Genomic DNA, 12,758 nt, shown 5'->3' on the forward strand with positions numbered 1-12,758 from the left:
AAAAATGGCTAGAAATACAGAGAAAATTTACGTCAGGTAAGTCTGTTAAATAATTTGCTTTTTATTCTAGAGGGCAGTTTTCTCTACAGAGCAGTTACTACTACATGTTTATAAGCGACGGAGTAACAAGATTAGGTCTGGCTTTCAGACCGATTACACTGGTGTTGTGGAGAACCGACTGGAATGAAACAAGATTGGAAGAGGAGAGGGATCAGGCAGGAGGCTACTGGAGGAGTCTGGGCAAAAGATAATGCTGGACAGGGCTAAAAGGTGACAGAGATGACAGAGATGGAAAAATGGGGAGTAATTTCAGAAATCTGGAGTTTTTAAAAAGTGAATTAATTAAGACTTGGGGATTCCCTAAATGTAGCAGTTCTGACACTGCCTAAAATGTTTAGCAACTATGCAAAAATACCACGATGGAACTCCTAAATTTCTATACTGTGGGGATTAGGCTCAATAAATGGTTCCTGAATAAATGAGCTTTAAATACCAAAAACTATGATTACATGTGTAAGTTTCTGTTTGAACTGTAACTCAAGATTTATCTTTTTGGATATCAGAATGCAGAGAATGTTAATGATTGGGAAGAATTTTATGGCTCTTTAAATTTCATTAAAGATGAATAATCTCCGTGCTGTAACATATGAACTTAAAATTAATTAAATTTGGTTCACTGGCATAGTCTAACCATGTATACTGTTTATCCTCTTCTTAGTGTTGCTTGAAATATCTGCTCGTGTAACATAAGGACTCACGTAACCAGGGCAGCTGGGACTAGTAATATTCATAAAAAGGTAAAATGGGCCAAATTCACTTCTAAAATATTTTAAACATCTAAATTTACTGAAACTACACTTTCTTTGTAGCTAATGGTAGCTAACCTAGGATTAGGCATAATTTTCTTATCATGGGATCAGAATATAAGGATAAAACATACCAACAATTAAGGATAAGATATTAACATTTTAAAGATGACATGTTATAATGAAATCATAAATTTAGATGGTTATCACAGAAATCAAATGGCCCAAGCTCAATTCATTCACAACTAGAATAAAAAAAATTGGACATATTGGACAAATTACTGAAATGATATTTCACACACAGATACACACACCCCACTGTTAGCTAAAGCTCAAAGTCAAAACATTTAATAAATTATTTGGAGAATGCAGAACTCTTCTGGGTACATGAAAATTAGGTCAAAAGGTGGCAAGTAGTGTGGTATTCTAGAAAGCATACAGGATTACTAGTGAAGTACTCTATGTTCTACTTCAAGCTCTGAGAAGATGGAGGATAAATCAATTCACAAACCTGACTTAACTACCACATATTGAACTAAGCATTCAGTAATGCCAGAAACACATTATTTCAAATCCACATGGAACCTATAGCAAAACTGATTATAATATAGGACAGATACCAAGTTTTAACAAATATCAAAGGATTGAATTGTTCAAAGTATGTCTTTGACCACGGTGGAATTAAACTAGAAATCAATATCTAAAAGATAATAAGGACTCAAATACAGAGAACTGGTGGTTGCCAGAAGGGATGGGGTGGAGGGATGGACAAAATAGGTGAAAGGGATTAAGAGGTACCAAAAAAAAAAAAAAAAAAAAGATAACAAGAAAATCAGAACTGCCTGGAAATAACCCATGGGTTAAAGAAGCAATCAAAGTAGAAAGGAGGAATATTATGAACAGAGTAATAATAAACTTGTGGGAGGTAGCTAAAGCAATGCTTGAGAAAAATTATCACCTTAAATGAATAAGAACAGAACTAAGGCTAACTAATCCATTACCTAACATACTATTTCAATAAGCTAGGCAAAGATCAACAAACCAAACCCAAAAAGAAAGTAGAAGAAACTAATTAATGAGATAAAAGGAAAACATTTAATGAAGCCAGAAAAGGCAAAAGTTGGTTCTTTGAAAATATTAAGATAATAAACTCCCGGCATAATTGATCATTAATAGAAGGAAAATAAAATAAAATCACCAATATCAGGGCCATAAAAAAAGACATTTTTATAGCACTTACAGACATTCAAAAATAAGATATAATGAACAAATTTAAAAAGACAGCCGTTCAACCTAACGTAAGAGGTTTAAAAATGATCAATCTGAATTCTAAAGATGTTGAATCCACCAATAAAAACCTTCCACCAATGAAGCCTCAAGGTCCAAATGGTTTTAACTGAATTGTTCCAAACATTAAAGAAACAGCAATAGTCTTAGAGATCCAAACACCTTCATGAACATAGATATACAAATTTTGCACTAGTATCTTTAAATTCCAGCAATATCTTTTTAAAAATCACAATAAAGTGACATTTAAGAAAGATAAGGGTGGTTTAGCATTTGAAAATCAGTTTAATACACCACATTAACAGGGAACAAAATAATAGGAGAAAAGTCAAGATGATAACCTTGATAGCTGTGGAGTGCTGTAGATAAAATTTATGTCATTTATTACAAAATTGTTAAACTAGAAATTGAAAAATCATCAAAAACCATCAGCTGCTTAGGAATACATCTAAGCAAATGTATATAAAACCTCTCCTTGGAAAAACCTCGAAATATTAAGAGAAATTAAGGAAGATATAAATAAGCAAAAGAGAAAAAAAAAATGAGTTCACATCCGGCCTATGACCCTATTCGTGTGACTTTACACAAATTATTAAACCAAGCTTCCTCAGCTATCAGAGATTAAAAATAACAACTTGCTCTAATTGTTATATTAATTAGCAATAACATATTTAAGCAGTACAATCCATTCACATTCAATCATTATTTCTATTTTGGCTTATTTTCTGTGGCAGTTGAGCAGAAATAAATTGTCTTCCTCTGTTACATGTGGCATTTTGCCTTCTGCTCCCACCTCCCACCCCACAACCACTCACAACCAAACACATTTACCTGTTGTAATGAAGTGATTGCATCTCCAGGTCTTTCCATTTTACTATAAACTTTTGCTAGAAGAACATGAGAACGTCCATCTTCCATGACAGCAGACAGTTCATTTACTAGGAGAGAAGATATTGGGAACAAATATTCATTTTAATGAACATTTACATTCTTCTACAAGTTTTGAAACTGCTCTTTAGGAAGAATGACTTTGAACAATAGCAAATAAAGTTGAAAATTTTTTAGTCAGTTAACTGAAGGATGGCCAAATTAAAAAAAAAAAAAAAGATTTAGGATGAAAACTAGCTGGAAAAAAAGTTAAAGAACTGGATAACAACAAGGTTTTCTTAAACATATATTAAGAGATAACAATGTAACAACATATATAAAAATTTCAATTTTCATTTTTAAGTCTGTAAACATCTTTGTTTATTGAAGTCATTAAAAAATAATCAGACTAATTGCTATGGGCAATTAAGAAGATAACTGCTGTTTTTAAAATAATAGATACTTGATAAGCGATGAAGTATGGTCCTTAAGAGCACCGACTTTGATAGCAATCTGTCTGGTTTCAAATCTAGGCCTTCTCACTTACTAGCTATTTAACCTTGAACAAGGTACTTTTCCATTTTGTGCTTCTCTTTCATCTGTAAAACAGTGGAAATAATAGTACTTATCTCAGAGGGTTGCTGTAAAATTTAAAAAGTTCGTAAGTTATTGGGTGCCTGGGTGGCTCTGTTGGTTGGGCAACTGCCTTCGGCTCGGGTCATGATCCCGGAGTCCTGGGATCAGGTCCCGCATCGGGCTCCCTGCTCAGCAGGGTGTCTGCTTCTCCCTCTGACCCTCCCCCCTCTCATGCTCTCTTTCTCTCTCAAATAAATAAAATCTTTAAAAAAAAAAGTTTGTAAGTTATAAAACAAGTTCGCATATGTAATTAAAATATTCTAGTACATGGTAAGTGCTATTTAAATACTTGGTATTATTATTTTGTGATTTAAGAGCAATAAAAGAACCCTAGATAAATAACAAAAATATATTTCTTCCACTATCCATCCAGTGCATGGTCTGTGCCACACATGTATCAAAGTGGTTTATATATATTGTCTCTTTAAAGTCTCAGGAGGGGCAGGTTTTGTTATTGCTACTTTACAGGTGAGAGAAACTGTGAGACTGCACAAGGAACAAGGAGACCGTCACAGTGGGCCAGAGGAGCAACGCTGCACACATGAGAAGGGCCCCAAGCCCCACTGTGAAGACTTCGGCTTAACTCTGAGGGAAATGCGGAGACGGCAGTGAGCTCGAGCAGACAAGAGCAGACCTCCTCTGCTTAAAAGGCTCAGTGCTGCAGCTGTTGAGAGAGGCTACAGCAGGGGCTTGGGGCTGAGGACGGACTAGGGAGGCCAGCTGGAAGGTTACTGCCAGAATCCACTTGGGACGATGGTGGCTTGTACAAGGCGACAGCTGTGGAACTAGTGGACAGAGAGGGGTTCTGTAGAATCAACAGGATTTCCTACGGCCAGGGACAAGGGTGACGGCTAGGACTGGGGCTCTCAGCAATGGCTAAGAGGGATGAAGCTGTTTTTGAGGCGAAGAAGGCTGCATGCAGGACAGATGTGAGGAGGCAGATGACGAATTCTGACTAGACATGCCAAGATTCAGATGCTTATTAGAACCCAGGTGCTACGTCAGCTAGATGAAGGTGGATATGTCAAGAAAACTGAGGCTTAGATTGCTAATTTAAAGATGGAGATAATTATAATCACCTCAAAAACAAATGTGGACATTAAGGAAATAACATATAATGAAATGCTCAACAAATATTTATTATATGAAAGCACTGATATTACATAAATGTAATAAACTTAACACTCATACAAGTAGAACGTGCTACTTGAATCTCTCTTCTTTCATACCCTTTTCAAAAATGCATATGCACATGTAAGGCCATCTGCAGTGTTTCAAGCAAGGTCTGACAGATCCATGCAAATGTTTTTATGGAACTAATAACACTTTATGTAGTAAATGAATCCCAAATTAGAAGAATTTAAACACCAACTTCCTCAAAGCTAAATTAAAATGCCATTTTGACAATACTAGAAAACTCGAGAGTTGGGCTAACCTTTTCAGGTATCCAAACACATTTACAGTGATTTGGACACTGGCAAAAGCAAAATATAACTCAGGGTAAGAAAATGAAGATTCCCAGAATCAGCCATACATATAAATAAGTTTATTATATAGTAAAAGTGGCATCTCACTACATGGCACTGAAACAAAATTGTTCTCCATTTGGGAAACTATATAGTCAAAACTATATGGGGATTAAAGCACATGGGCTAATGTTCTATAAAAATTCCAAAAAATATAAAAGAGTATTTTTACAATGTTAGGATGAGGGAAGTTTTTCTGAGCATGATAGGAAATTCAGAACTCAAAAAAAGAAAAGACTGGCATATGTAATAATTATTTATTTGACTGAGAAAATAATAAATTCAATTGAAAAAACAAAAAAAGGAACGGGATGGGAGAAAAATGTCTCCAAATGAGTAAGAGGTGACAGATGATGAATCAGAGGTTCAGGGTCAAAGATAAAGGAATATGAACAAAAACATCCTAGAAGAAAATGTGATCTACAGACATAAAATAATGCCTAGCCTTATCAATCATCAAAGAAATGCAAATTAAAGCGTTTTTCCCCCTCTGATTAATGCTACACAATGATGGGACATTTTTGTCCCAATGATGGGACAGTACTGTCTTGAACTTTTCTTCAATCTAAATGTCTATCAATATTCTGATATCAACATATAGTAGAATGCTCTACCTGTGCTAAAGAAAATAAAGAAGAACTACATTTACCAACATGGAGAGAAGCTACTAAGCGAAAAATGCCTACTGCAGATGTGCAGTATAATGCGATCCCATCTTGGTAGGAAAAATGTGGTATGTAATTATGTGTGAGAGAGAGAGGCATGGTGTGGACACTAATTAGAATGACACACAAGGTAAATGTGGTTTTCTCTGGAGAGTGGGACAATACAACTTGCATTCACTTCTGTAATCTTTAAATTTTGGTGATGAGTAAGCGCTAGATTTTAATTTAAAATAAAGATCTTTAAAAAGCAAACTTGTAAGAAGGCAATTTATAGTACCCACTTATGTTTTCAACGCACGTAGTTTTTGACTTAGCATCTTGCTCCTAAGAAATAGAAGGAAGTATATACCAACGAATGAGATACAAGGATATTTACTGTAACATAGTTTATTAATATCAAAAGAATGGAAAACCAACTAAATGCCCAGTAATTGAAGGGAAGTTTAAAAAACACTATGGAGTTATAAAAAAAACAAAAAACAAAAAAAACTGTGGAGTTATAGAATATTATGATGCCATTAGAATGACATGAATGTACTAACATCAAATGATATCTGGCACATGCTGTCTGAAAAAAAATTACAGGATGGAAAGAACAATCCATTTGAAAAGAAAATTATGCATATTACACTTATATATTTACAGATACACTAAAACACGAAAATGGTTACCTCTAGGGAGGTAGTTTGAGAACAGGACAAGTAGAATTCACGGGAGAAATTGGAGACTTACATAGTATATTCTTTTAGAGTGTTGAATTTTTTAAAAAAAACTTAAGAGAGGAGAAAAGATTATAAACGTGTTGACTTGATGTATAAAAATATCAGCTGTAGTTGTAATTTAAAGGAAACGCCCTTTATATCATTTTGGAAAGTAAAGTATCTCTCTATAACACAATTAGCTGTTTCATAAATCTGTTATTATTCAAATATCTTATTTTAGCAGAGTGACATGCTCATAAATGAAATAATCAACCTCACATATATAATACTGAGAATAGAAATAAACATTTATATAAAAATAAAATAGATCAGACCTATCGGTATGGTATATATTTTTTTCAAATCAGAAAGACTTTCATACCAGGTTCATGAGCGAGAGCATGTTGAAGAACTTTCTCTGCTTTGTCATACCATTTCAATTTTAATAAAAGCTCAGCCAGGTCATAGCAGAGAAAATTTTGTTGTCCACTTTTCAGAGCGGCTTCATAGTAAGTGATTGCCTAAACAAAATGCATTTCAGTTAGGAAAATGAGGCAATGAGAATGGTGTTAAGTGTAGATATTTTATACACTACAGACTTAAAGCATACAAAAACTGGAAAAAACCTAGAAGCTTAGGCATGTACCTGCCTATCAGTTAAGTATGCCATTTTGCTTAGACAAGCAAACATCAGACAAGCCAACAAGCATTTCTTATGAAAAGCAGCTAACGAAAAGTGCTTGGTGAAACTGTTTTTACCAGTTTTAGTCAAGAGGCCGGTGAACTTCAGTGAATGCAAATACTCTGCTAGTGGCTGTATATATGTTCAGTAGTTACCAGGAATAGAACAAGACATTAACAATTAAGGAAAATCCATTACCCCTACTGGGGGGGGGGGGGGGGAAGCACACAGCTTATCAAAACTGGTTCAACAGAAAGGACATCTGTTATGCTTGTCATAGAATGAAAAAGATATAACCACAGCAACTTCATCATAATTGGCTGCAGGGTTTAGGTGTAAGACGATGTCAGAAGTAAACTTTAGGGCCCAGTCTTTGCAAAATGCAGTGATGAAGAGACACTGAATAAGTCTTTAACATAAATTCCAGTTTGTGAATATAAATTTGGAGTTTACAACCATCAGGATGTAAATAGTGCTTGCTAAAGACTTCTCATAGAGCAGGGTTTGAAACATTGAATCCAATAGACATATTTCAAACATATAAAGTACTTACCTTCGAATAGTTGTGGGTTTTGACAAGTGCTTTCCCAATTTTGCTTGCCAGTGTTCCATCTTTGGGATTCTGATTTAATGCTTGCTCATACGCTACTATGGCTTCTTCAGGCTAATGTTGGCGGATACAAAAAATTAGCAATGAATAAACAGCTTAGCTGGATCCCATTAAAGGGCAACATTTCTATAATTAAGCTCTATACCTGGAGTATTCACTCAGTGAGACAAATAAAGCACATATTTAAGTCTAGAAACGTTAACAATTTCAGAGAGGTGAGAGTCACTACTGTTAGGTGTAACTCATTAGTAAACACCATTTTGGCCAGTAGCTCTCTTCATTCTTCCACTTAAAAGAGACTCTTAACTTGCTTCTGGTACCATCTCTATTTCAAATGATAGTGCTGAATTATTGCATCTCAATTTGAAAACAACTTTTTTATTGTAATGGTTATTTCCTTTTACAGTGATGACTGGATTGTCATATATTAAATAACATTTAAAAATTCCTTTTAAGAGACTATGAAGCTAATCACAAAAAAGAGTTTTACCATTTTTAAAAAAAATCTGAGTTCAGTAGCATCAGAAACTTTACCTCTTGTATATTCATGTATGCATCACCAAGGAGAAGAAAAGAACGAGGGCTGGGCATTCTCTCAGCAATTTCTCTAGAAATCAGACCAACTCTATTTAGTAGAATGAATACAAATATCTTCTACACCAGCTAAATACAAGGTAAGCTCACTTATTTCAATTAACCAATAGCCTTCAGAGTACCTTCTACATTTTCAACAGTGTAACATTGAAAGAGAAAAAAGAAAAACCACCTACCCATACCCACACCCAGACTGTTTATGCTAGATCAACCCTTTTTTTTTTTCATTCAATCTTCCCATTTTCTGAAATGCAGGTAACAAGAGTACTGGTAGATAGTAAACATATCAATTATACAGAAATAGGTTTTGTTATCTCTAATTCTGAAATGATGTGAGAGTGAAGGCACAAAAATATCATGTGATGCTATTGCAACGTATGGTTTCTTATTCAACTGGTCCAAAAACTATTTAAGAAGTATAATTTTATAGATGTTGAAGAATTGAAGTCTACAACTAATGTGTCAGATCTGCCTGAAACAAAGCCTGTGCTTTGAACTACGATATTACAGAGTATCCAAAACAAAGTGACCCTATTTTAAAATATTTTCCCATCAGGGCGCCTGAGTGGCTCAGTTGGTTAAGTGACTGCCTTCAGCTCAGGTCATGATCCTGGAGTCCCGGGATCGAGTCCCACATTGGGCTTCCTGCTCAGTAGGGAGTCTGCTTCTCCCTCTGACCCTCTTCCCTCTCATGCTTTCTATCTCTCATTCTCTCTCTCTCTCAAATAAATAAAATATTTAAAAAAAATATTTTCCTATGAGAAATGACAGTTAGTGCTGATCTTTTGGAAACATAGAAAATATGATCTAGGACCTCTAATTCATCCATCCATACATGGAATCCTGCTCAGTTTCTTTGAATCACTCAGCACCTACAAAGAACCTGAGCAGTGTTCCGAGTTTGGATATTTACATAATATAGATGAACCAATGACTGAATTCATCAACATGTTGCTATGTTCTCAACAGATAAAAATGTTGATTTTCTCTTACATAAAGTGTGTGCTTATATGTTTATCTTTTTGTTTGGGGAGAAAAGAGCAACCCGTGTGTATGTCTGTGCACACACATGCACACACACGCACATGAATGTGTGTATCCCAATAACTCCTAAGGGCACGAGTGTATAATATAACTGTTAAAGTCCCTGCCCTTTCACCAAGGAAAACTTGTAATCCATACCTTGGTGTGGTATATACTAAGCCATAATTTTCTATTGCTAGAGCTGTCATGCTGAGCATTAAAAATGGCCCTGAGGGGTGCCTGGGTGGCTCAGATGGTTAAGTGTCCACCTTCAGCTCAGGTCATGATCCCAGGGTCCTGGGATCGAGCCCTACATCAGGCTCCTGGCTCAGGGGGGAGCCTGCTTCTCCTTCTCCCTCTGCCTCTCTCCCTGCTCATGCTCTATCTCTGTGTCTCAAATGAATAAATAAAATCTTAAAAAAAAAAAAAAGACCCCTGAACTGCTGTTACATTACACAGCTTTCTTAAGCTATTAGAATACACATAACTTGCTCTTGCCCATCCCAAACAGAATTGAAGTGAAATCACATCTAATGAAGGAGGACAGCTAAGAATCCAGAGTAAGCCACAGGTTGAAATAATCATAATCACTATGGTTTATGTCTTAGGGAGACTGAGTTACTCGGTTAGTGTGATTGCGTTGGTAGCTGAACATATTAGGGAAAGGGTCTATACCGTAAAGCAGTTAAAAGAAAAGAAAAAAAGAAATTTGGGGATTAATTTTAAGAAGTGTCAAAATACAATGGGTTAAAATAATCACTTACCTATAACAAGTAATATATAACATTTTCTCTTTTCTGTGCTTCAGATAAATATCTGCCATTTTCTCTTTGGCCTCTGTGAAATAAGGCTGCTCAGCTGTAATGTTCCGAAGCATGCTTAAAGCCCGCTCCACATCTCCTTGCGCCAGAGCTAGGTCTGTGTTAGCAATGGTAACACGTAATTCTTCAGATGTCCCAGAAAATTCATGGATGGCATCTTGTAAAACTTTTGCTGCCTCATGCTGTAAAGATGAAGTTAAAATAACACTCTTTCAAAATATTCAACAAATTACATTAGAAATGAAGATTTTCTCCAAATCCAGAATGAATAGTAAATGTTAGGCTCTTCATGAAATATTGACAGATTTTTGAAAAGTACAAAAATTAAAAATTAAACTCAGAGACCAAATTCAGATGACTGTATAAATAAGTATCTGTTGGCTGAAAAGTTTTCATGACCAGGACAATGGGGGTTGCTACACGAGAGCTGCTGCTACTGCAATTTAATAAGCATTTACTTTGCATCCGGCACCTAATTCTCATAGAAATTCTCTGAAGTAGTTACTATCATTATCCCCACCATGCAGTAAGGAAACTGAAATTTGGAGAGTGAAGAAGTTAACAAATGACAGACTCAGAACCCAAACTCAGGCAGCCTGACCCCAGAGCCTAAACTCTCAGCCATGCTCATTACTGCCTCCTTGATGGGATCCAGTCCACAATCCTCCCCTGTACCAAATGGCTCTTCATTAACTAGCAGATTACTTTATTCCCTATGCCAGGACCTCATTTCTGTTATGCCTCAGCTGAATATATTCCCTCAGTTCCAAATGTGTACCTCGATGAATCTAAAATGTCATTTATTTTAGGACTCATCTCAACTTAAGAGATTATAAGACATTTTGATTTCAGAAATGTTAACATGTGAAAAAAAATAGTGCATTCTGGAATCAACTATCTATGGTAGAATTGGTTCTTCTTAAATATATATTTAGGTTAATGTATTAGTGAAATAGAAATTATTTTGAGATTTGGCAAGTATCTAGACACAGCCTTCTTAATTTCCACTAAAATATGAAAATAACTGACGAGCAACTGTTGCAATCTAAAAACAGATATTAATGATGTTAAGTTCCTCTTTTTTTTTTTTTTTTTTTTTTAGATTTTACTTATTTGACAGAGAGAGCGAGAGAGGGAACACAAGCAGGGGAGTAGGAGAGGGAGAAGCAGGCTCCCCACTGAGTAGGGAGCCCGATGCAGGGGCTCGATCATGACCTGAGCCGAAGGCAGACGCTTAATGACTGAGCCACCCAGGCGCCCCAGGTTCCTCATTTTTTATAAGGCTTGAATTAAAACTTGACTTACCTGTTCTCCATTTAAGCGGTGAACCTCTACCAACTCGAGAAAGATTGATAAACGAAGGTTTGCATCAACTTCGGTTTTTCTGTATTTTGATTTTGAGGAAGCTCCAATTCTCATTCCTGGTAAACTCATTGCCATATGTAGAGTTTTAATTGCTTCTGCTATTTCACCCATTTTCTTTTGTGATTGAGCTTTTATCAAATGATATAAAGGATTTTCTCTCACCTGAAAAAAGTAATATTCAGAAATACTTCCTTGGAGTGCTTACAATGCCAACACATAATTTACAATCCACCAAACATTAAAATAACAGAATCTCTGAGGATAGTCTATCTGTGATCGTATACATGAGGTCTATTTCTGTCTTTTTATTAACTTTCTGACCATTTATTGTGTTAAATCAGATTCAGGCAACCTGCCACTACCTAGCATCCTCCTGGATGACAAACAAGGTGATTAAGGGCTTTTACCATGATAGAAGAGAAAACACCAAAAAAAGCTTGTAAGGCTAGCAAATATATTCTAGGAAATTTAGTTTTCAGGAAAGGAATTTATCTGGGACTTCTAATACTGATATCAAGTCATTAGATTTCTAGAAACACAGTTTTTTCCCTTTCTTTTTTTAATTTTAAGATTAAAAATCTCAGAACACTTTAGTCAAACTTGGTTTTACCCTTTGATACTACTCTGAAACACCTAGTTATGAAGACTCTATTTTTATTTTGGGTACCAAAAGTGTATACAGAAAAAATAAGAAAATGACAAAAAGATTGAAGAAGGAGTTGAAGGAGACAATCCAGAATGAGGTGATGGGTCAGCCACCTAATGTCTAGGAAGGCTCCAATCATCCTTAAGGCTATGGCTGTAAGCCTGAGCTAGGCATCATATTTTCTGGTGGGCTCTGTGTAAATATTCATGATTCTGTTCTTCTCTCAGAGATTTCGATTCATTGGGATGGGGTACTAGCACTAGGGTGGTAATGCACCACTAGTCTTGAGAACTACTAACCTAAGAAAAAGGCACTGTCTTCTGCAAATCCTGAATTCTCCAGTCCACTGAAGGGTCCTCACCTAACAGGGTTCAAAACCCTGTGAACCAAAGCAAAAGTTTGAGGAGCTCCTCCATGACTCCAGGTAGTTCAGGAAGCACCTGAACCTATGATTTTTCCTAATGCTTAGGGAGATGGGATGTAACACAGAATATCTTGGCTAGAAATCTAATGTGTTTATATCCTCAAA

The 12,758-nt window shown here is 35.7% G+C and overlaps 1 protein-coding gene across 2 annotated transcripts in view; it reads right to left on the reverse strand.

Moving 5' to 3' along the window:
• Window positions 1-12,758, reverse strand: part of TTC21B (tetratricopeptide repeat domain 21B) — a 74,643-nt gene that overhangs the window by 31,884 nt on the left and 30,001 nt on the right. For both annotated transcript variants that reach the window (XM_027590858.2, XM_027590857.2), the window contains exons 14-19: window positions 11,524-11,745; window positions 10,162-10,400; window positions 8,315-8,387; window positions 7,724-7,834; window positions 6,871-7,009; window positions 2,925-3,031 (exon numbers count right to left, since the gene is read on the reverse strand). In XM_027590858.2, coding sequence (XP_027446659.2) covers window positions 2,925-3,031; window positions 6,871-7,009; window positions 7,724-7,834; window positions 8,315-8,387; window positions 10,162-10,400; window positions 11,524-11,745 — 891 coding nt within the window. The remainder of the gene's footprint in view (window positions 1-2,924; window positions 3,032-6,870; window positions 7,010-7,723; window positions 7,835-8,314; window positions 8,388-10,161; window positions 10,401-11,523; window positions 11,746-12,758) is intronic.

This window comes from Zalophus californianus, chromosome 3 (assembly GCF_009762305.2).
Source record: "Zalophus californianus isolate mZalCal1 chromosome 3, mZalCal1.pri.v2, whole genome shotgun sequence".
Lineage (NCBI taxonomy): Eukaryota > Metazoa > Chordata > Mammalia > Carnivora > Otariidae > Zalophus > Zalophus californianus.